The 25,203-nt window shown below is 39.9% G+C and overlaps 1 protein-coding gene across 1 annotated transcript in view; it reads right to left on the bottom strand.

Annotated features, from left to right (window-relative positions):
- Positions 1-25,203, bottom strand: part of LOC139550811 (BMP/retinoic acid-inducible neural-specific protein 3-like) — a 94,335-nt gene that overhangs the window by 15,368 nt on the left and 53,764 nt on the right. The window contains exons 5-6 of the mRNA XM_071361982.1: positions 21,409-21,514; positions 14,856-15,092 (exon numbers count right to left, since the gene is read on the bottom strand). Coding sequence (XP_071218083.1) covers positions 14,856-15,092; positions 21,409-21,514 — 343 coding nt within the window. The remainder of the gene's footprint in view (positions 1-14,855; positions 15,093-21,408; positions 21,515-25,203) is intronic.

The following is a 25,203-nucleotide window of genomic DNA, read 5'->3' as shown; positions in this document are numbered from 1 at the left end:
AGCAGTACGCTCCAGTATGTTACACCAACAGGCCGCAGTTAGAATGAGACAGTGTACAGTCAATCTGGTCTCAGAGTATTTTGTACTATTCTGTATGTAAATCTGTGACACTCCATTTAGTATGTTATTATATGTAATGTATTCATTTATGGATGTCCATCATCCATTTCCATGATATGTTATGAATTGCAATTCGTACAATATGTTAAGAATTTGCAATACGTATGACATGTTATGAATTCCAATTTGTTGTGGCTAACATTAGCTAGGCTGTGGTTTAGTGGTAGGTGTTAAGGTTAGAGTTAATGTTAGGGTTAAGGTTAGGGTTAAGAGTTTGGTAAAAAAAAATATATTTATTTATTTATTTAACCATTATTTAAGTAGGCATGTCAGTTAATTAGAACCAGGTAAACATTAGAATTGTCATACATTACAATTAAAAATGTTTTGTATTTGATGGTTCAGGATAATAAAATGTATTAACCTTGGGCATTATCAAGGTTGTTTGTATAAAGGAACTCAGATGGCCTAGTTAGATGAAGACAGATTGGATTTAACTATGCTCCCACTTACAGTTAGTGCATAGTTTAAACTGATCTGTTATATATACCAAACATTACCTTTAAATTCCCTTTATGGCAGAAGGATTATTTGTAAGGCGGACATGCAATATTGTCAATAATTTCAATAGTCTTAGAGTTGTGAATGACAAAGCTAGCCTACATGTGACTCAGCATCTCCCTATTTTAATCATTGTTCATTGATTCCACTGCTTTCCCTCCATGGGAGACCAGAGGAAACTCACAGCATGTTATTTCCCTCTTCTCCCTCAAACATCTTTTAGGTGGACACTTGCTTTGTTTCATTCCACAGAACGTTCACCTTGTATTACTTTACAAGTTGATTTTCTGGTGCTTTTAAATTGCTGCCGTAGAAGGCGGCTGACCCCCCCCATGACCCACATCTTATCTTGTGATTTTTATTAAGTTGTATCTGAGTTTTGATTTATGTTTCAAAAATAGTATTACTTCTTAACTTATGCTGTACCACTGAGTTTGAACTACATTGAACTCACACTTTTAAACTAGATTGTGAAAAGACTTACTGGGCAGGTTGAAAGGCCTATGAAAATTAACAGTGGAGACTAGGGCTGCATCCCAAATGGCACCCTATTTCCTATTTAGTGCAACACTTTTGATCAGTGCACATAGGGCTCTGGTTTGAAGTAGTGTACTATATAGGGAATAGGGTGTAATTTGGGACGCAGATTTGGAAATCCAAGTCACTGCTCTAATCTGGAGACTGCCTTTGACTGACATGCCGTTCACGATTCATTTTCTAATCGTAAATCTTTATTTTTTCTTCATGCAGGAATAAGAGGAAGCAGTGACCTTGCTCCTCAGTCCTCACATATGAACCATACGTGGTCCACAAATGCAAATGTTTGTCTATATTTATCGATCACAGTACATTTACTTGTATTTCAGCAGTGCAGGAATATGAGAGTACCTTGCTCTGAGACAGTGTCCTATGGCGATGTAGTAGCAATTATAGGTAAAACTTCACTGACAATGAAGAGCTTGTAGCAAGCTATATATCGTTGCTCTCACGGTAGGGAATTTAAGGAAGTTTCGTCTCTCCTCACACTATAATTTTTTGGGGCCTTGGGCAAAGTAAAGATAGAAATGTTTGCAAGGCTTATGTGGCACAGTACATTTAGCAATGGGCTCAGGGCTTAGTAGCTCAAGAGGGAAGAACCAACCTGGGAGAGACTTGCTGTACTGTGGCTCGCACTGTGTACATTTGAGCCATTGGGAAAGGTTTCCAAAGTGCTATATGTACTGAGTTGACTTTTTCTTTTTGCTTAACCTTTAAAACATAGAAAAATAATTTGAAGCTTAGTGTCGTTAATAGGGTATTGTGAATATATGAATACCACATTTTGTTTCAATTAAATTCAGAGTAATGAAAGACTCTTAATACCTCTTCAACTTCAGTGTATGAAGGGCGTTTTCTATTGTCCTGATGGGTAGCTGTCCCACTGAACTTACACAACTCTACTACACTTACATTCACATTCAACTTTATCTTCTGATAGACATGCACAGACAACTGTCTTGCTATTTACTTGCAATGAAATATAAATTACATAGATTTTTTTATTATTACATATTTGGACTAATAATTAACATTTGGCCACTGTAATCTTGTGGTGGACCAGCCCACATATTACTCACACACAAATAGCTAGTGTTTAAAAAACTGCCTTTATAAAGACCTGAAAATAAAACTGTTAATGAGATCCTCACTTTAGTACTATGACATTTGATGAGTTGGACTCGACAGTGTGAGTCAGAATCTAATTGAGCCAGTGGAGACTACCCTTGGCATCACAAACTGTCCATGTTGAATGCATATGGTCGCAAACAGACAGAAGGTAGTTCATTGTTATTCGCTACTGAGCTGATCTGTACTCACATATTTTCCCTGACATCAGTTTAATGTTTTTCAATTACATTGATTCGGCAAAAACATTTAAGTTTACAACTAGCTCAATTTGCTACAACAAACCACCAATATAGTCAAAAAAAAGTATAAGTTATACACGTAAGTAAAACCCGCTCATATTACAACATACTGTAGCAATATTTCCTGTTTGGCAGAAAATATTATCAACTTATTTTCCCAGAGAGGTAACTTATGTAAGCTATACCTTCACCTAGGCAGTGATTTTATCTCTTTAAGGCAGAAAGGAAGGATTAATACTATCCCCATAACTACATTCTCAGAAAGGGTCCCTTGGGAGAGCAAAGATTCTAGGAAACGAGAAAGTAGGAAGGGAGAGTATACATTACACAAGCCACCCCCCAGAGACATGTAATGTACCTCCAGCTGCCTTTGTACAGTGGGCATGTGGTCCTTTCCCCTGAACACTTTATGCATGCGTCCCAAATCGCATCCTTTTTCCTATAGTGCACTACTGTTGACCAGGGTCCATAAGGCTCTGGTGAAAAGTAGTGCACTATATAGGGAAAACGGTGCCATTTGCTATAAAGGCTCTCTGCAGGCGATCCTGGTGAGAAATGGAGTCTGAGCTGAAGGATCCCTAACCACGCTAGATTACCCCATGTGGATTTGATGCACCTATATGAACAGGCACACAGAGTGAACAATAGTAGAAGATGAACTGCCATTGTCTCTCCTATCTTTCAGCAGAAGAGAGAGGAGAGGCCTCGGTCTGCTATTCTATTCATAGCTCAATGTCTTTGTGGCAAGCAGTCAGATATTGAACAGCGTTGATTATGTTTTTCTCCCCCCAAAAAACCCTGTTCATTTCAGCATACAACACCTCCTCACACATCTGTTCTACTTCGCTGAGCTACTGGTCAAGTTTGACGATGGATTACTTTCATGCCAAAAATAGAGACGGGGAAAGTTTTACTCACAATGTTTATGTATTCAAATGAACAAGAAAGTATGGCGCATGACAGAAAGTTGTTCAAGAGAGGAGCAACGTTCAACTGGTGTTTGAAATAGGCTTAGAGAGTAGGTGTCTGCTGCTGTTTTAAAACCGTCCTGCAATTTTAAACCCGTCCTGCGACTCCTGCCATGTCTCCAGACATCCCCAAAATAATCAAAAACTGACTCTCGGAGAATGAGTGCACAACTGGTAACTAGTCGCTTATAAATACAGTAGGTCAGTCAGTCAGGAGGCTAGCTGCCGGCAGAGACTTACAGTTGAAGTCGGAAGTTTACATACACTTAGGTTGGAGTCATTAAAACTAGTGTTTCCAACCACTCCACAAATGTCTTTTTAACAAACTATAGTTGGCAAGTCGGTGAGGACATCTACTTTGTGCATGACACAAGTAATTTTTCCAACAATTGTTTACAGACAGATTAATTCATTTATAACTCACTGTATCATAATTCCAGTGGGTCAGAAGTTTACATACACTGATTTGACCGTGCTTTAAACAGCTTGGAAAATTCCAGAAAATGATGTCATGGCTTTAGATGCTTCTGATAGGCTAATTGACATAATTTGAGTCAATTGGAGGTGTACCTGTGGATGTATTTCAAGGCCTACCTTCAAACTCATTGCCTCTTTGCTTGACATCATGGGAAAACCAAAATAAATCAGCCAAGACCTCAGAAAATAAATTGTAGACCTCCAGAAGTCTGGTTCATCATGGGGAGCGATTTCCAAATGCCTAAAGGCACCACGTTCATCTGTACAAACAATAGTACGCAAGTATAAACACCATAGGACCACGCAGCCATCATACCACTCAGGAAGGAGACACGTTCTGTCTCCTAGAGATGAACGTAGTTTGGTGCGAAAAGTGCATATCAATCCCAGAACAACAGCAAAGGACCCTGTGAAGATGCTGGAGGAAACAGGTACAAAAGTATCTATATCCACAGTTGCACACGCAATTGCACATGGGGACAAATATCTTACTTTTTGGAGAAATGTCCTCTGGTCTGATGAAACAAAAATAGAACTGTTTGGCCATAATAACCATTGTTATGTTTGGAAGAAAAAGGGGGAGGCTTGCAAGTCGAAGAACACCATCCCAACCGTGAAGCACGGGGGTGGCAGCATCATGTTGTGGGGGTGCTTTGCTGCAGGAGGGACTGGTGCACTTCACAAAATAGATGGCATCATGAGGATGGAAATTTATGTGGATATATTGAAGCAACATCTCAAGACATCAGTCAGGATGTTATAGCTTGGTCGCAAATGGGTCTTCCAAATGGACAATGACCCCAAGCATACTTCCAAAGTTCTGGCAAAAGGGCTTAAGGACAAAAAAGTCAAGGTATTGGAGCGGCCATCACAAAGCCCTGACCTCAATCCTATAGGAAATGTGTGGGCAGAACTGAAAAAGCGTGTGCGAGCAAGGAGGCCTACAAACCTGACTCAGTTACACCAGCTCTGTCAGGAGGAATGGGCCAACATTCACCCAACTTATTGTGGGAAGCTTGTGGAAGGCTACCCAAAACGTCTAACCCAAGTTAAGCAATTTAAAGGCAATGCTACCAAATACTAATTGAGTGTATGTAAACTTCTGACCCACTGGGAATGTGATGAAAGAAATAAAAGCTGAAATATATTATTCTCTCTACTATTATTCTAACATTTCACATTCTGAAAATAAAGTGGTGATCCTAACTGACCTAAGACAGGGCATTTTTACTTGGATTAAATGTCAGGAATTGTGAAAAACTGAGTTTAAATGTATTTGGCTAAGGTGTATGTAAACTTCTGACTTCAACTGTATATTGCAGTAATGTTGAAGGTGTCTGGCTAGTATTATTTAGCCAGCTAGAAGGATGAAGTAAGAAGCTAACGTTAAACGGAGCCTACCTTAGCAGGAGCAAAATAATATGCTACTAAATTCTCATAATAACTTCACAGAGAGTAGGCTACGGAGACAGACAGTGATGTGGCGCTCAGTGGTAAGGCTGAGGCAGGCTGCAATGCTTGCAGAAGGAAGCAGAGGAGACAGAGAGAGAGGAAGCAAGCAGAGAGAGAGGTTAGTACAGAGTGGGGTCACCTGAGAAAATCTGTACTAATCTTATCAATCTTATCAAAGGTTTATCTTCCTTATAGGCCTACATTAAAATGCTATAAAAATACAAATAATACAGTAAAAATGTCATAAATGTTTGTTTTGTCGCTGATGCTATTTGTCAGCGTGAATCATTTCTCATATTTCCTCCCTTTCAGGGGTATAACATTACAATTGTATAGGTAATAGGCTATGTGTTTGTAGATCGACTGAGGTGAATGAACCTACAGCAGCCAAGGGGATAATGGCAAGGGTCATTTTTGCTTGTTTTTGCTGTTCTCTAAATAGCATTTAAAAGCTTTTTATTGTATAGAATTCCAGTAGCCTAAATGATCTTCAACTTACAAAAAATTCTGGACTCGTTTGAAATATAGCACCCTTTCTAAAATTGTTTGCTGCCACTGCTGCATGATTTAAGGCAGACGTGTGCTGCATGGTCTCTGATCATGTAAGTGAACTCACGTGCCTCCGGCATCAACATGTGAAGTCTCCACAGAATACAAAATCACAGGGATCGAAGCATCCCAAAGGGAACTATTCCCAAAGCCCTGCTTTATTCAACTCACGATTCCTCAATGTATAGAGAAAACTATTAATACAATGGGTGCATATTTCCAGATCTTTGTGGCACACTCAGAACTTCAACTTTTGGCAAACCTCATCTTTGACCTGAAGATTTATTAAATCCAGTGCCTTGTGTGTAGTGTTTGTGTGAAGCTTGACCCAATTTCTTAGTCTGTATACTAACGATTACAAAGTGTTTATCCGTGTGGCACTGTATCAGCATAAGTTCATGGTAGAATTATAGCTCCAATCATATTACTGGCATGTGCAACATGCAACATCTACCAGTACATAGGCTATGTATCTTGCAAATTAATATTTTTTACATGGCAGATTATAGCCAAATTCAAACATTGGTTTGGCTGCTGGTCAAGCACTATTGAGCTATGGATGGAGTATTTTCCTGCATGTGTCCACATGATGCTTGATCTTCGATGTGACAGTGTTATCATCAAATGTGTGTGTGTGATACGCATATCACATTCTAATCTAATTCAGTCAAAATGTAGGGATAAAAAAGCAATACAAATCAGTCAAACACTAAGACATGTACAAAATGCTAAATTTTGAAGATGCATGGATGTCCTTGGTGATATAAAGTGATGTTTTGTTCATCCGACAAATGTAATCCCCTGAAATAATCCCCTGAATAAATACAACGATGTTAGGAAGTGTTGCCAGCTATTGAACCAAAGAAATCCATTTCTGGAGAAGTATTTTTGTTGTTATTACAAATCTGTCACATTCAAAATGTGCATGTGACACATCTAACCGCTTCCAGTGCATGCTTTATTTAGGTAATAAAAGCAGAAATGAGCAAGCCATCAGTGAAATTTCAATTGGCAGTTCTTGATGGGGAAGCAGTGCCAAGACTATTTGTAGGTGGTACCATGTATCAAATAACTCTCTGTTACTTGAAGGAATGTTTTTAATTAACATAATGGAACCATTGTGGCAATTAAGCGATTTGCACTGTATCATGAAGGGAGAGTGAATCTAACACTAAGAGGATATTTGACTGTTACAGGCTGAAATTACAGCTCTGCACATCATCTTTCACAGTAGTTAAAAGGAGGTGTTGACAGGTCCTTTTTGTCGGATAAAAAAATAGATCCAAGAAGGTAAACCTGTGAAGATTTACATAATGCTTGTACGTTGTAGATTTACATACAGTCAAGTGTAACTCATTTGACTATATAACTATACAACTAATATTAGATTAGCCTGGGTGCCAGCGTGAGAGACTGATTTTGCTTTGTCAGTCATAGAAATCTGTGTAGAAATTGCTTTACTAATGAGAACCGTTATGTATGAAACATTGGGCGGAGGCTTTCATTGATTTAATTCCTTATGCCCAAAGAGGACATAACTGCGTCCCAAATGGCACCCTATTCCCATAGGACTATGATCAAAAGTAGTGCACTGCATAGGGAATAGAGTACCATTTGGGACATACTCATTAACCCTACTTGCAAAGGCCTTCAGCACAATAAACTGTTTTTTTAGGGGTTCAAGCAGCAAAGCTGGGTGAAACCCTATTGTATTTGTTGGCATTGGTTATTCTTCTTCTTTTTCCATAATGGCACATTCCCATGCAAATTCCTGGGAGATGGTAAGGCTTAGGATGTTTAACCTTGAAGGATACTAAAGGGTCAAGGGTGCACCCATTCATGCAATGCCATGTCAATTGGCCACATGGTGGCACTATAACAATCAGTTTAAAATGCAAACTTTTAAAGGTCACGCCCATCACCCTGTCTGACCTAGAGTCATGAAATTCAGTACATAGGTCCCTCTCCTCACACGAAACAAATTTGCCTCAAGGACCCATAAGGTGCACCATGATGGATTTTCCGCAATTTAGAATTTTCTGAAAAACACTAGGGGAAAACGAGTGGCGAGACAGCATTTGCCACAGTACTTTCAAAGCAGCAGCACCGAATGCGTTTACCAGACATATTCATTAGTTCACGTCATAGAAAAACGTTTTGCTACGGAAAAGAAAGCGGGTGTTTCTAATTGGACAAGTTGACATAGAACCTTCCTCAATGTCAGCCGTTTTGCCTCAGTTTTGTCTAGTGAATACAACCTTGTCCCTGGGATTTCACGCAGTAACCCCCACGCTCGCTGCGACAGGTGAATTCACTTGTCAGTCACAGTGGTCTCCTAGCTACAGCTTCCAGAGCCTTTCAACAACTATGTTTCGTTGCACCAGCACCTCGTTGTTTGACTCTGCGCTTGGTTTCTTTCTTCGCTCACGCTCATCTCGGGTCTGTGGAATCCTCGTGGAATTTGACATTGTGGGAGCATTATCCTATTGGAAACTGTCCTCTCCTGCCTGGTTGCCTGCCTCTTGAGAGGGCGAACACACTTTTTAATGGAAAACAAGCAGTGTTGTTAATGAAATAAGTTAATAAAGGCAGTTTAATCATCCTCTAAAACAATCTAGAATGATAAAGAAGATGAAACAATCTGCTGTTGTTACCCAAGGCCAATAAATACTGATGTTCTGAAAAGGTTAGTTAGCCAGTTTGTTAGTCCAGCAATGTTCCTTGCCATATTATTTTGGGGCACCCTGAAGCTCGGAGGTTGCATACTCAGGTTGTTTTCCTATCCTATTGTGGTGGATGAGGAGTAAAGTGCATACTGTGGGCACGCGAAAGGTGATTTTGGCATGTGTAAGATCAAGCTTCTTGGTTACAGCAGAGACAATCAATCCCATCCTGGATCAAGGTCCCTGCTGCCTAAATTGTTGTTATTTTTTTTACATTTGGAAAGAAATAGCACCCTCTGTGTACACTGACGGCAATACCGTAATACCCCGGTATGGTACAGGAACTGTATGAAGGTATGAAAATCTGGATACCGCCCAACCCTAAAAGGGACACCTACTGATATGAACTGGTTATGCTGCTTTGGTTAGAATAGGGTGCAATAAAATGACTGACATTCAATAAAATCTGCTTCATGAAAATAGGGATATTATTTTGTATGAATGTGTTGAAAGTAGTTGATTTAATGATTTCAATATGGATTTTACAGGCAATCAGTTCCTACAGTGAGCACCAGGGAAACGAACCTCTGGTGGGCTAGATGGAGACCAGGACAGCAACAGAAGGTTAGTGTTTTTTTTAACTTACACATTTCTTTGTTACAAAGTCTACTGTGTATAGTGTTAAATATAACCCTGCCTTACATAAACCTTACAGAATTAATAATTGCAGAAGATCACTGTAACCAGATGAACAAATCTGATACTTTTTTACATTGAAACCTACCTGTCTTTTTTATTTTTCAAAGTCCACTGCTTAACATTGTGTGTGTATGGAGTGAAATTAATATTTAAAGATATTGTAACCATTCTTTGCATAACGCTTAGCCCACCTATAGTAGTTCACTAAACTACAGAGTATGATGTCCATCGAAGTTGTTGTCTCTGGCTCTTTTGATATCAGATTCAGAATGAATAATAACCAGGAGTATTTCCAATTCACATGACCAGACAAGAAAAACCAAAGGCCTTATAGTCATTGCACAGATGAAAAGGGAAGCTATCTATAATACTAATCTTTTGTCATAGCCTACAAATAGTACCCAGATTTTTACCTGACCAAGTCCTGAGATCAGGAAAAACTCCAGGCCCAAGAAAAGACACATAAACATTTTGCCACACCATTTTTTATCCTGTGGTGCCACCTCTGGATCTCACAATATGATATTATCACGATATCTATATGTATTGCAATTCGATATTGCGATTTTATTGCGATTTGATGTTCCAAACATATTCCTCTCTATATGTTTGATGCAGAGAGACAAGCGAGAGCTTGAGAAAATGAGTTTTGATCCGTCATGTAAATAAAATAAGTATAAGTTAGTGGAGGCGACTCAGAGGAGGAAGGGGAGGACCCTCCTCCTCAGTGAATTTCATAAAAGTAACAATTGTGAAACATTTAAAAAAGTATACATTTTCAGATAAAACTATACTAAATATATTCACATCACCAAATAAGTGATTAAAACACACTGTTTTGCAATGATAGCAGCACGTCAGTACTGTCCGAGTGGAACTGACCGCGGAGAGAAAAGAGATGGCTGCCGACAGAGAGGGCTGCCTCGCTTCTAGTCCTTAGGAAACTTTGCATTATTTTGTTTATTTTGTTTATGTATTATTTCTTACATTGTTAGCCCAGAAAATCGTAAGTCTTATTACATACAGTACAACAGGGAAGAACTATTGGATATCAGAGCGATGTCAACTTACCAGCACTACAACCAGGAATATGATTTTCCCAAAGCGGATCCTTTGTCAGAACAACCCAGGGCATTTGAACTGATTCCAGAGGCTGACCCAAAACAACGCCTCCGGAGAAGAGGCGGAGAAGTTCTTTGAGAGGCTAGTCAAGGATGATAACACCTGCACCTTACCTGTCACCCTAGACCCACTTCAATTTGCTTACCGCACCAATAGGTCCACAGACGATGCAATAGCCATCACACTGCACACTGCTCTATCCCATCTGGACAAGAGGAATACCTATGTAAGAATGCTGTTCATTGACTACAGCTCAGCATTCAACACCATAGTACAATCCAAGCTCATCATTAAGCTTGAGGCCTTGGGTCTCAGCCCCGCACTGTGCAATTGGGCTCCGGACTTCCTGACGTGCCGCCCCAAGGTGGTGAAGGTAGGAAATAACATCTACACTTCGTTGATTCTCAACACTGGGGCCCACAAGGGTGTGTGCTCAGCCCCCTCCTGTACTCCCTGTTCAACCATGACTGCGTCGTCATGCACGCCTCCAACTCAATCATCAATTTGCAGATGACACAACAGTAGTAGGCTTGATTACCAACAATGACAAGACAGCCTACAGGGAGGAGATGAGGGCAGTCAGAGTGGGGTGTCAGGAAAGCAACCTCTGACTCAACATCAACAAAACTAAGGAGATGATCGTGGACTTCAGGAAACAGCAGAGGGAGCACCCCCCTATCCACATCTACGGGACAGTAGTGGAGAAGGTGGAAAGTTTTAATTTCCTTGGCGTACACATCACGAACAAACGGAAATGGTTCACCCACACAGACAGTGTGGTGAAGAAGGGGCAACATTACCTCTTCAACCTCAGGAGGCTGAAGAAATTTGGCTTGTCACCTAAAACTTTTACAGATGCACAATTGAGAGCATCCTGTCGGGCTGTATCACCAACCGGTATGGCAACAGCACCGCCCACAACCGCAAGGCTCTCCAGAGGGTGGTGCGGTCTGCACAGCGCATTACCGGGGGCAAACTACCTGCCCTCCAGGACACATTCAGCACCCGATGTCACAGGAAAGCCAAAAAGATCATCAAGTACAACAACCAACCGAGCCACTGCTACCATCCAGAAGGCGAGGTCAGTACAACAAAACAAAGGAGATCGAGAGACTGTAAAACTGCTTCTTTCTCCAGGCCATCAGACTGTTAAAAAGCCATCACTAACACAGAGAAGCTGCTGCCTACATACAGACTTGAAATCATTGGCCACTTTAATAAATCGATCACTAGTCACTTTAATAATGTTTACATTACTCATCTCACATGTACAGTATATACTGTATTTTATACCATCAATTGCATCTTGCCTATGCCACCCTGTTATTACTCATCCATATATTTATATGTACATTCCTTTCCTTTAGATTTGTGTGTATTAGGTAGTTGTTGTGGAATTGTTAGATTACATGTTAGATATTGCTGCACTGTTGGAACTAAAAGCATACGCATTTCGCTACACTCGCAATAACATCTGCTAACCATGTGTATGTGACTAATACAATTTGATTTGATGGTCTACTAAAGCCTCAGCAGTACTCTGTAGGTTAGCACCATGGTGTAGCCAGAGGACAGCTAGCTTCTGTCCTCCTCTGGGTACACTGACTTCAAAACAAAACCTAGGAGGTTCTCACCCCCTTCCGTAGACATACACAGTAATTATGACAACTTCCGGAGGACATACTCCAACCTATCAGTGCTCTTGCAGCATGAACTGACATGTTGTCCACCCAAAGAAAATATCAGAGATTGAATCTAGTACTGAAGGCATAAGCTACAGCTAGCTAGCACTGCAGTGCATAAAATGTGGTGAGTAGTTGACTCAAAGAGAGAGAGAAAGACAATAGTTGAACAGTTTAGAACTAATTCATTTCTACCTAGCTAGCTATATTTGGTTGTATTTATTTTTAACTTTCACTTAGCTAGTGAATGCAGCTAGCTAGTTTAGCCTACTTAGCCAGAGAGGGATGCTATGTTAGCTAGCTGGCTATGGCAATCCAACAATGTAAGTCTTCCAAGTCAAGGTAAGCTTTTGGTTTTATTAATGTATTGCCACCGGGGCCCACCAGTGTAGTTGCTAAACTGCTTTTGACTGTACACTGTACTGCATGATTGTAACTAGTGGGTTTACTAACGCGTCAGTTCTAGTAGCTATGTTGACTATGACGTGACAACGATGTAGGCTGTGTGTAGCAGTTATAGCGGTCATGATATGAAGGTTTGGCTTGGAAAGTTTTTTTTCCTGGTCACAGACAGCTGATGTGTAGTGCACCGAAGTCCACAAGCGAAGGGAAAAGTTGAGAGGAGGAGAGCGCATAGATAGTTGCGAGAAGGAATTATATATACAACAAGCAAAGTGATCAAGCTGTTTTTATATGTGGCTGCTATGAAAGTGAACTGAACATTTTTTCTTAAACGAAAACAAACAGAACAAAACAGGGATAAAAATACCTGTATTTGGCCAATAGAAATGTACATTTGCAAATGTTGGACTAATGATTACTCCCTAGATCAGCTAGATACAGGCAAGAATGTGCAAGGCGGTATTGAATGTGTCACTGTCTGACCTTGATTACAAAATTCTCTCTATATTGTAAACTTTAACTCATAGGCTAGGTTGTAGCAACCTCATGATGGGTAAAGGGGAAATTCAAGTATCATGTAGTAGCCTAAACCTATCGATGTTACATTGAGCTCGGTGAATGGAATATGAATGACAGTCATCCAATATTCTGTAATAGAAATAAGGCCATGTTCACAAAAAAGAATCATCCTCCCTCATTTTAAATGGCACCAACCACCACTGGTGGACATATTGTTTGAGCTATAGTCTTGGAAAATATTGCGTTTCAAGATGTTGAAAGAGGTTATATACCATATTTCATTCCAGTCTGTTTAGCAATTCTGGAGAAGATGTTTTAAAAAATCCTAAATATTTCAAAAGCATATTGCATGATCTGTTTGATTTTGAGTTCTGATATTTGACAAGCTTGGTAAGGAGTACAGAAGTAGCTCATCCTAGGGCGATGTGTCCAATTTCTCCTGGCAATACAATGGAAACAAATACAATAGGGTTTCACCAGCCTCGCTGCTGAACCACTAATTAAAGTAATCTTATTAATATTGCCAGACTCCCAACCCATCTAGCCTTCTGACAATGAGAACAAATTAATGACTGGAGTAAATATACATCTAGCCAGGCTTTGCCTTGGCTGGACTAGTCCTCTGGAGCCAGCCACTTCACCTGCTGCAAGCAGATATGCATTTTGATGAGTGAAGTGCTACAGTTAAAGGGATTTGGGGGGGATTTCATTGAAGCCCCAACGTGGTGCAGGAGAGGCTTTGGAGACGGAGGCAGGATTTATCTCCCTGATTGGATCTTTCCTTGGCTGGAGGAAATACTTGGTCCAAGGGTACATGATGTGCCAGCACTCTCCACCAATTTCTAGTTTTTCCCCGCTACAATATTTATCAACTAATCTCAGCAGAACTGCAGCTCAACCTCACATTCAGACTGTAAGCATACTCTTGCCAGCAGCACTGAGTCTTGGATGCTTTGCTCAGTGGCAAGTGGAGAGCCATAAAAAGACAAACTCTGCCCCATTAAAAATGCTTAGTGCTTAGGTCACTCCCTTCTTCTGTATTGTACATAATGCATTTTCAGGCTTGCTTTTAGGTGTGTGTGTGTGTGTGTGTGTGTGTGTGTGTGTGTGTGTGTGTGTGTGTGTGTGTGTGTGTGTGTGTGTGTGTGTGTGTGTGTGTGTGTGTGTGTGTGTGTGTGTGTGCGTGTGCGTGTGCGTGTGTACCTTTTAAGATATGTCTGCATATTGCTTGCTTTGACACTCAACCATCCCCCAAAATATTAAGAGGTAATTTGCTCATTATCATGACAAATTGCTCAAGTTAGGCTTCAGACAAAAAACAACATCAGCAGTAAAAGAATATGTTGTAATTATGAGGAAACGTATTTCTCCTTTTCAGTAGCCTGTCAACAACGCAGCATTTTATAAATATTTTATGTGAGAGCTGCTCTGCTATTGCTGTCAAAATGATGTTTAGTGAATTCAAGGAGCATGTCTATGCCTTCAAAACGTCACTCAGAATGCACTTTCCATATTATACAGAATCCAACAGATGGATAAAAGTCCTCTCTTGCAGATAGATGGTAGAGAAACAAAAGCAATGGGGAAAACGACCTGCCTCCGATCTCAAATCACATATTCAGGGCATGAGCTAGATGTTTGTTGATATTGAGCTAAATAGTTCTAGCCATTTTGGGATTTTTTTATATTTTTTCCTTGCCCATTTTATCGCACACCTGTGTCCTGCTCCTCCCAATAGCTTTCAAATGCAGCTTGACAGAAATGAATAACAAATAACGGAAACAAATAGCCCACCTGATTCCATGAATTCGGTGTTGAAGTTGGTCCAGGATTCCTTGCTTTTGTGCAGATTTTCCTCCATGACTTTAATATCAGCAAAGGGGCAGTTACAATCTGGGAACTTGGCAGAGCAGCGGCACCAGCAGTCATTGTTACGACACAAAAGCTCCCCCTCAGAGTTGCATGCCACGTAGCTGAGAGCAGCCTCCACAAAACGGTTCCGGAGGAATTCTGGAAGGACATCCTGTAAACCTGAGTACAGAGGAGAATATTACAGCATCTTGTCATTTATGAAATATTATATTTTAGTGACTTCAAGTTACATGCAGTTCATGTTCAAAACAAAGCAATATGTCCCCTTTATCCCTCATATGTCTCCATAGTGAGAGCAAAAGTCTAAAAATGAGATGGGAATTACTATAATTGGGTTGTTTATTGTAGCCACTGCAAGACAAAGGAACTTAGTTGCTAGTAATTGAAAATTAGGTATAAAGACCACAAATCTCAGAGATATGGCAGAGAATGCCAAACAAAATCCAGAGTGTAGACGGTCAAGGTTATGAAATTATGCGCCTACGATGCTAGAAAGAGGGGAGGCATGGTGCCAGGTCAAAAGTAGTGCAATCCATAGGTAATCGGATGCTATTTGAGACTAATGTTTTGATGGAACAGTTCTTTTAAACAATGGCACCCATCAGAACATGCCTCCCCTCTGTATATATGCCTGCACAAATGTCCTTTACTGCATGAGACAGGCTTACACTTGATATACAGTGCATTCGGGAAGTATTCAGACCCCTTGACTTATTCCAAATTTTGTTTCATTACAGCCTTTTTCTAAAATGCATTCAATTAAATGTTTTCCTCATCAATCTACACACAATACCTCATAATGACAAGTGAAAACAAGTTTTTAGAAATGTTTACAAATGTATTAAAAATGTAAAACTTAAATACCTTATTTACATAAGTATCAGACCCTTTGCAATGAGACTTGAAATTGAGATCAGGTGCATCCTGTTTCCATTGATCATCCTTGAGATGTTTATACAACTTTTGGTCCAATTCATGCACTTATCAAGTGAACATCCCTGGTCATCCCTACTGCCACTGATCTCGTAGACTCACTAAACATGCTTAATGCTTCGTTTGTAAATTATGTCTGAGTTTTGGAGAGTGCCCTTGGATATCTTTAAATAAAAAAAACAAGAACATTGTGCCGTCTGGTTTGCTTAATATAAGGAATTTGAAATGATTTATACTTTTACTTTGATACTTAAGTATATTTGAGCAATTACATTTATTTTTGATACTTAATATATTTAAAACCAAATACTATTAGACTTTTACTCAAGTAGTATTTTACTGGATGACTTTTACTTTTACTTGAGTCATTTTCTACTTTTACTCAAGTATGACAATTGGGTACTTTTTCCACCATTGACTCTTCCAAGATCTGGCCGCCCGGCCAAACTGAGAAATTGGGGGAGAAGGGCCTTGGTCAGGGAGTTTACCAAGAACCAGTTGGTCACTCTGACAGAGCTCCAGAGTTCCTCTGTGGAGATGGGAGAATCTTCCAGAAGGACAACCATCTCTGCAGCACTCCACCAATCAAGCCTTTATGGTAGAGTGGCCACTTCTCAGTAAAAGGCACATGAAAGCCAGCTTGGAGTTAGCCAAATGGCACCTAAAGAACTCTCAGACCATGAGAAACAAGATTCGCTGGTCTGATGAAACCAAGATTAAACTCTTTGGCCTGAATGCCAAGCATCACATCTGGAGGAAACCTGGCACCATCCCTCCGGTGAAGCATGGTGGTGGCAGCATCATGCTGTGGGGATGTTTTTCAGCGTCAGGGACTGGGAGACTAGTTAGGATCGAGGGAAAGATGAACGGCGCAAAGTACAGAGATCCTTGATGAAAATCTGCTCTAGAGTGCTCAGGACCTCAGACTGGGAGCGAAGGTTTACCGTCCAAAAGGACAACGACCCTAAGCACACAGTAAAGACAATTTAGGAGTGGCTTTGTATGTCTCTGAATGTGCTTGAGTGGCCCAGCCAGAGCCCGGACTTGAACCTGATCGAACATCTCTGACAGAGCTTGAGAGGATCTACAGAGAAGAATGGGAGAAACTTCTCAAATACAGGTGTGCCAAGCTTGTAGCGTCATACCCAAGGTACTCAAGGCTGTTTTCGGTGCCAAAGGTGCTTCAACAAAGTACTGAGTAAAGGGTCTGAATACTTATGTAAATGTGATATTTCATTTTTTTAAATGTTAATACATTTGCAAAAATGTCATTATGCGGTATTTTGTGTAGATTGAGGAGGGAAAAAAACTATTTCATCAATTTTAGTATAAGACTAACATAACAAAATGTGGAAAAGGTCAACGGGTCTGAATACTTTCCCGAATGCACTGTACATGCACCTAAAATAGGTGATATTCAATGTTGATAAAGATACCGTCCAATTTTAAATCACACATAATTTGAAAACCCATGATCTGTTTTAAATGGTAACATCTTTTTCTGATCAATACATATCAATAACCTTGCTGAGAGTTCAATAATATGTATTAAATTGTGTGCTTTTTCTCAATTTCCCTAATGGTTTTGTTAGTCAGAAGCTCAGCTGTGGGTGTTTGGAATCTAATGATCATGTTAGCTGTGACAAAGGCTTCCTCTCAGTTTGCACCACTTTGGAAATGTTTCAAGAGTGGAGTCAATCCGTGTGCCTTATTCTGAATATTTATGTGTGTTCCTTGGTATTTACTTTTTGAATAGTGGAGAGCAGACACAATTAGTCACAGTCTTCCTGCCCTGCCTTGGCGGCTGACAGGTTCTGTGAGCCAATGAGAGCTATCTGGCAGAAATGGGCTTTAATTTGGGAGACGGCTAAATAACAGCCTCTTCACCTCAGCCCTTCCATCTCTGCCACTATTTTGGGGGAGCGAGTGCAACGAGTACTTTTCTGTGGAATTGCAAGCTTCAGTTGTCAAGAACAATACTTTCCCATATTTCATTTATTTTCCCTGTGCTAATGACTTGTCTTGCTGGAAGTGCAGAGATGCTTTCACTAAGAAGGTTACAAAATTCAACACATTAGAACACACACACACACACGCACACGCACACACACATGCACACACACACACAATCTAAAAAAATACTGTCACACAGATTTTCAACCATCTCTCAGTAGTTACAGGGTATCTGTCAGCAGTGGGCTTCCTTCAGGAGACGGCGGTATTAAGTGGGTTGGCAATTTAAATGTCAAACCTGAGGAAGGCGCAGGAAATTGGCACAAGCTGCGTTTATAATTAGCGATGGCTGAAGGAAGAGAATGCTCTGAGCTCATTCCTCTCCTCACACTACTTTGTGCTTGTTTGACTTGTGGTGACATTTCTGTCGTGGGTGTTCGAAGCAAATTAGTGTTCGCTGAAATGCTTGTCTGCAGACGACCCTACAGCCTACTTTTAAAGAATTGGAAAAAATTATATTTATTAGACTGGCATTAACCTCTGGGATTTCATATTATTATTGAACCACATGGGCTTTTCCGTTGCAATGAATAATAGGAGTCTGAAATGGGATTAGCTGTGATTGTTTGTTTTCTAGTAACCTTATAATGGTAATCTACTTCAATTTAACATGTATTTGAAAAAGGTAGATTATCGTTAAATATTTCTACAGTGCCGTAAAATACTTTTTGGGTGTCGGCTTCCCCTAATGAGGATTAAGAATTGAATGATCACATTTTCCTTGGTTAAAAAAGACAAGATAATATAAACACGATTTTTGTTCCTGGCATCCTTTTGGACTCTAAACCATATGCTTAATATAGTGACCAATATGCACTGTTTGATGGTTTAATTAACTGCAAATACAGTGAGATAGGGCTATTTATCAGTCATTTAAATATGTGGATTGATTTATGCATTTTGTCATGGTTGTGGCTTATACATCATGGTAAGCCTATTTTCAATTTACAATTGCTCTTGGGACTACCAGAGAGGTGAACCAAAGATTTAGGTTTCCTGTAGATAGCTTTTTTAGTGCACTTCACGTAAACAATAGCTGAAATGGCATTGTACAGTCATCAATTTATTTAATATAGGGATAAGACAAACATAGATTTAACATTTAAATTTACAGTGTTACACCTTCAGAACATGCGTTGAGGAAGATCTTTGGAGGATATACCCTTGGACTTTGTTTTCATGAATTATACATTGTGCAGGGAGAGACCAGTAGATATGCTCTTCCTTTCACTTCTTGATACCGACTGCTTTTTCCAGTCCTTCATCATCTTTTCTCCTGTGTTCACGATGCTTAGACTTGGCTTCACTATTGGATTAGCGAGATTGTCATCACTGTCACTTGCTTATCTATTTCTTTCCTCTTGAAATAAAGCTTAGCCAGACGTGTGATGCTCTGAAGCAGAGCCGGCTCAATGGCAGAAGCTAAATAAGCAGTCGCTTACCCGGCCGCCAGGCCCCCCCCCCCCATCCGAAGATAAAAAATGGACAACTTATCAAAACCTTGTTCTGTTGAAGCATTCTTGGTTCTAGGTGAGCAAGTCTGCTCGGAAAGGAGAGAAGGCACGTTAAGATTGCCTAAATAACTGGCAAACAGCGCATGTGAAGGCTATATTGTCAGATGGTAAGCCTATCTGTTAACGCCGATACACAAAATACACACTATGACTAGCCTGCTAATGTGCCTTTACTGTCGAGAAAATACCCGTTACTGATCCAAATGGTTGCCTAATCAGGCCTAGGCTATTATTATTTTCCTAATGAAACATGCATTCAAAACGCAGAGCTTTGTAGCAGTTATTGAAATGGCATATTCACTGCAGTTTACAGCCTAGACTACAACTCTTTACTCACTAGAAAAAAGAAAGAAAATACATTATTGCATTGTGTTTCTCTAGCCTAGTTATGATAATTTTCTTCTCCCTAAAAAGCTTAATAAATTGGGATAGTGGCGATTTTTTGCATGTAAATCTTGGTGGAGCAAACTCAACCAATTTGTTTAGATGCATGCCAGCAAAGCCACTACACAACATTTTATTAGGCCTATGGTCTAAAAAGGAAGGAAAGAACAATCACAAGGATCTAAATTAATAGACAACATACCGGCGCACAGACAGCATATTGCGCAAACAAAACAACCCTTGCAATATCAACTGGAATAACATGGGTCTATTACTGAACTTTTTGTTGAAAAGAAATGTGTTGAATGGGAAGAGACTGTCACTGGCAAACATGGTTACAGACCCAACAACATATAGAATCCCCTCCTCGTGAAGAAAAGCACATGAGCTAATTATAATACACAAATAAGCAAAACTATGAAATCATTCATGAATAAGATAGACCTACTGTATATAGGCAATATAACAATTGAGATGTACAAACTATGGCATAAGGGGAGGATAAGAGGCAAGCCGTAATTTTGATTAAGACAAATGAGCGAGTAGTTCACATACTTTGGTCATGTAGTGTAAATGGCTTATAAAATTAATAGGATTAAATCTCCGCAATAGTCCTTAGCCACTCGCCATCAATGCTTTTCTTCTATTAGAGCATTTAAGACGCATCTGTTCTTACTGTCTACAGTCCATCTTACCCTAGCTTTACCATAGTTTACGTTTTGGCCGATAAGCTGGTCTTTAAACTATTCCTTGTTGTTAGCTATCCCTGTGGTGTCTATGGGAATGACGGCTTGGCGTATGGAGATTTTGTTCCTCCATCCTTGGACTGTGTCCTGGCCATCTGGGCCTCATTATGTCTGATATTTGCCCAATCCCCTATTGTCTAGCCTCTGTTGTTTGACCGGTGCAGCCATGTTGGACCTGCTGGTTGGACCTGCTGGGAGCCAGGTTATGGAAGCAGCAAGTCTGTGTCCAAAATGGCACCCTATTCCCTTTATAGTGCACTACTTTTGACCTGGTCACTACTTTTGACCTGGTCAAAAGTAGTGCACTATGTAGGGAATAGGTACCATTTTGGGACGTCACCAAAGCTTATTTTATACACCGTTAAAGCGCCAGTCCCCAGCAGATGGATGAATCCATCCCAAAATAATCCCACACACCAGGATTTTCAAAACCTTGCTTCACAGATATGATCTATAATTTGAGATTCAATACTGCATGATTTCACAAGTCAAAGAACCTGAATGAGTGTCTTGAGGAATGACGAATGGGAGCCCACTGCTAAGCTTAGAAGTACTGATCTACACTTATCACAATCATATGGCATTGGTTGTATAGATCAGAGCTGGCGAGAACAGTGAAGCACTCAAGGGGAATACAAAGCGTTTGCCTGGAGAGTTTATTGTACGCAAGAAAGTTTCTCCACCAAAATACTCCCTTACATCAAGTTGGAGAGTTATGATCATTTGAAACTAAATAAGTAATTTTTTCTTCTTGGCAGCAAAAATATTTTTGGTGGATTCCAAGTAATTTGTCTTGCAGCATAGAACAAAGAACATAATGAGTATATTATACACACACAATAGAACACAGAGCAACTGTTTAGAGAATGGAGTGCAATAGCTTACCTTTTAGATGTATTTTATTTTCAGGACTGTGTACCAAGACAGAGCTAACAGAATCAAGGCTGTCATAGTTACTGCATCCAAGGGGCCCGGTCCTAGTTTCTGTTACCTAGGAAACAAGGAGATACTTTAATGCCTTATTATGCCTACTGGTGAATCATGGTTGTTAGGTTGTCTAACCCATAGAAATAGAATGAATAGAAAGGGTATCTCCATTCAAGTCAATGAGGGCATAATGGGTGGACTGGCAGCCATTTTGAGTGTACCCATGCCAGGAAGTAAAAGCTAGGTTGAAGATGACCTGAGTAAAAGCTACAATAAATTGAAGATGGGAAGATTAAGACAATGTAATAATTCTGTGAGGAAGCGTTAAAAATGTATATTCATGGGACCAGCGGTCAGGAATTCCAGTAAAAAACTGTCTGGATAGGAATGACAGTAAAACTGTTGAGTAGTTAGCTGATATTCACTACGAATGTGTTTACTTTTCACTTTGATGGCAAACTTTCTGTGCTACTACCATTCACTCCCAGTCATTCCCGAATGTAGAAGCTTGTCCCTTGTTGAATAGTGGCGCAAAGAGTTATGGGATATTAGAATCCTCTTGTCTTAACCTGAATATATCAAAGACAGTATTGTATGTGATGGTTTGTATAAACCTTGCTGTCTGCCTGTCCGACCTCGGAAACGATGTTTCATTGAAAAAATGCGATCTCTCCCCTATACAGAGAATGCTGTGTCTGCCTCGTCCTGCTTCGTCGTCCATTATTTCCAAGGTAATGTATGTGTCTGTGTTTATCCCTTACATTTAAAAGTTATTAAAACAGATGAATATGGAGCATTTGCTGCTCTTCCAGCTGTCGAGTTTTTGGAGCAGTTGGCTAGCTAAGTGAGAAGACATTAGCCAGCCTGCATAGCAACCGTTTTTGTTAGCCATAGCAACCAATGTTTCCACACAGAATCTTTTTTTTTTAAAGTATTTTTTCTCAGATGGAAGGATAAAATTCAGCTTTTCTGATTGGAAAGTGAAAATTCTATGCGTCGTTCTTTACCCCGTTTCACACTGGCTATTTTGGCAGTGTGTTTATGTTTCTGTGGCTAAAAGTCGGTGCTAACCCTGCTCTGGAACAGGGACAGGAAGACCTGGGCTAAGATTGGTGCGAGCCCACATTAGAATGTGCAAGTGTGAACACTCACTAAAGCCCCAGGCTAAAATCTCCCGAAGCTAGGGGGCAGAATTTTTATATTTGGAAAAAAAACGTTCCCAAGGTAAACGGACTATTTCTCAGGCTCAGATATTAGAATATGCATATAATTGACAGATTAGGATAGAAAACACTCTAAAGTTTCCAGAACTGTCAAAATATTGTCTGTGAGTATAACAGAACTGATTAAACCTGAGGAACTCCAACCCGGAAGTGCTTAAACATTTTTTTCCCTTGTTCCATTGCTTGCCCCTCCTCCATTTAAAGGCGTATCAACCAGATTTCTTTTTCAATGGCTTCCTCAGGCTGTGACCAGGCTTTAGACATAGTTTCAGGCTTTTATTTTGAAAAATAAGCGAGATTTATCAAAACGCGTCAGTGGATGACTAGGTGTCCTTTGATTGGTTCCTGCGCAGGAGAGATTTGGCTCGACATTTTCTATCTCTGTAGAATTGAACAGTTTACCGTCTGGTTGAAATATGATCGATTATGTATGTTGAAAACAACCTGAGGATTGATTATAAAAAACCTTTGACATGTTTCTACGAACATTACGGATACTTTTTGGAATTTTCGTCTGCCCTTCAGTACCAGAACGAGCTTGTGGTTTTCTGAACATAACGCGCAAACCAAATGGCGATTTTTGATTATAAAACTAATCTTTATCGAACAAAAATAACATTTATTGTGTAACTGGGAGTCTCGTGAGTACAAACATCCGAAGATTATCAAAGGTTAATTTTATTGCTTTTCTGACTTTCGTGACCAAGCTAATTTAAGGCTAGCTTTCCTAGCAGTGATTGATACACTCACAAACGCTTGGATTGCTTTCGCTGTAAAGCATATTTTCAAAATCTGACACGATAGGTGGATTAACAACAAGCTAAGCTGTGTTTTGGTATATTTCACTTGTGATTCCATGATTATAAATATTTTTAGTATTATTTTTGAGTTTGGCGCGCTGCCAATTCAGCGGTTGTTTACGAAAATGATCCCGTAAAAGGGATCCGTGCGGCAAGAAGTTAACAAAATACTTTAATCCATGTCAATCTTCTCCTCCAAGACTATGAAATATGAATAATATACTGTAGTACGGAGCTCAAAAATGTTAAAGGCAACAGTGAAAAGGCAAGATTCTCTAAATCGATCTCTTTATCGCATCTATCAATATAAACTTCCCTTGCAAATCTCCTTCCAAATCTTCCTCGCAGTTATGTAAGATAGTAAGATTGTATTTCTTGACAAAAAAATGCTGCCAGTAAGCTACAATACTCAATAAATAAGGTGTTTTACAGATGATTCATTGTAAAATATTGTTTTTCTATCGACCCTTGTCAAACAATATCAAGTCAGTGCAGCACTACATGCTATGTATTGTGGACTATACTTCATTCCACTTTCTGTGATATATACCAAATAAGTTGAAGTACTTTATGGTCCCCCTGCATTACGTAAGATAATATATTTCATTCCTCCTCCAGAAGTTTCATTACAACCACAAAGCCTAAAGCCATGTATGCAGGCAGGTCAAGCACATCCCACTCTCTCATGGATGATTAGCTCAGTTGGCAGAGCATTGAGGAGCAGGTGGCTCGCATACTAGAGATGATAATTTTGCTAAAATGTAACCAGCAGCTTCTCATCTTGAAGCACTGCAGGGCTGAAGCCAGGTATTTGCAGAGTGCTTCATATTTTTTTTTTTTATCAATCTGTCCTATAACATACACAGATTGTACAAAATATTAGGAACACCTTCCTAATATTGAGTTGAATCCCCTTTTGCCCTCAGAACAGCCTCAATTCGTCGGGGCATGGATGAGCATTTCACAGGGATGTTGGCCCATGTTGACTCCAATGCTTCCCACGGTTGTGTCAAGTTGGCTGGTGGGGGACCATTCTTGAAGCACACAGAAATCTGTTGAACGTGAAAAACTCGGCAACGTTGCAGTTCTTGACCCTCTCAAACCGGTGCGGCTGTCACCTACGACCATACCCCGTTCAAAGGCACTTCAATATTTTTTCTTTCCCATACAACCCCTGACTAGTTAGGTTTCCATCCAATTGGTGGCAGATTTTCATGCAAATATTCAAAAATCTGCATGATTTTAGTGGTGTGTTTCCACCAAACTAAAAAAACTAAACTAAAAAAATCACTGCATGATGTAGTGTACAAAATATATACTTTTTCACTTAAGTTTTCATGTACCGAATAAAAATGTAATGTTCAATGTGTTTCCATCGCATTTTCAACTCTACCGATAGTTTTGTCACAAACTGTTGCATTAAATAGCAAATGTGCTGACTCGGTCTTTGCATGTGCCCTCTAGCCAACAGCTCGCAGATATAGTGCGGGTAGGCTCTGCAGGTGGGCTAGTCTACATGATGATATTATTGATAAGAGTGAGAATGTTTATATTTGTCAAAATGGCAGTCAAGCATCAAACATCATGTCACCAGAATAAGACCCTCGACATTTATTGGAAGGAGCATCAAGCTCATACCATACACTTTCACCACCTTGTGAAGTTCATCATAACTTATTTTATCTGAAAGCTAATTTAAACTGCATAGCTTCCCAAGATTTTGTGTGTCC

This window comes from Salvelinus alpinus, chromosome 23 (genome assembly GCF_045679555.1).
Source record: "Salvelinus alpinus chromosome 23, SLU_Salpinus.1, whole genome shotgun sequence".
Lineage (NCBI taxonomy): Eukaryota > Metazoa > Chordata > Actinopteri > Salmoniformes > Salmonidae > Salvelinus > Salvelinus alpinus.
This window is presented reverse-complemented; position numbering and strand designations above follow the sequence as displayed.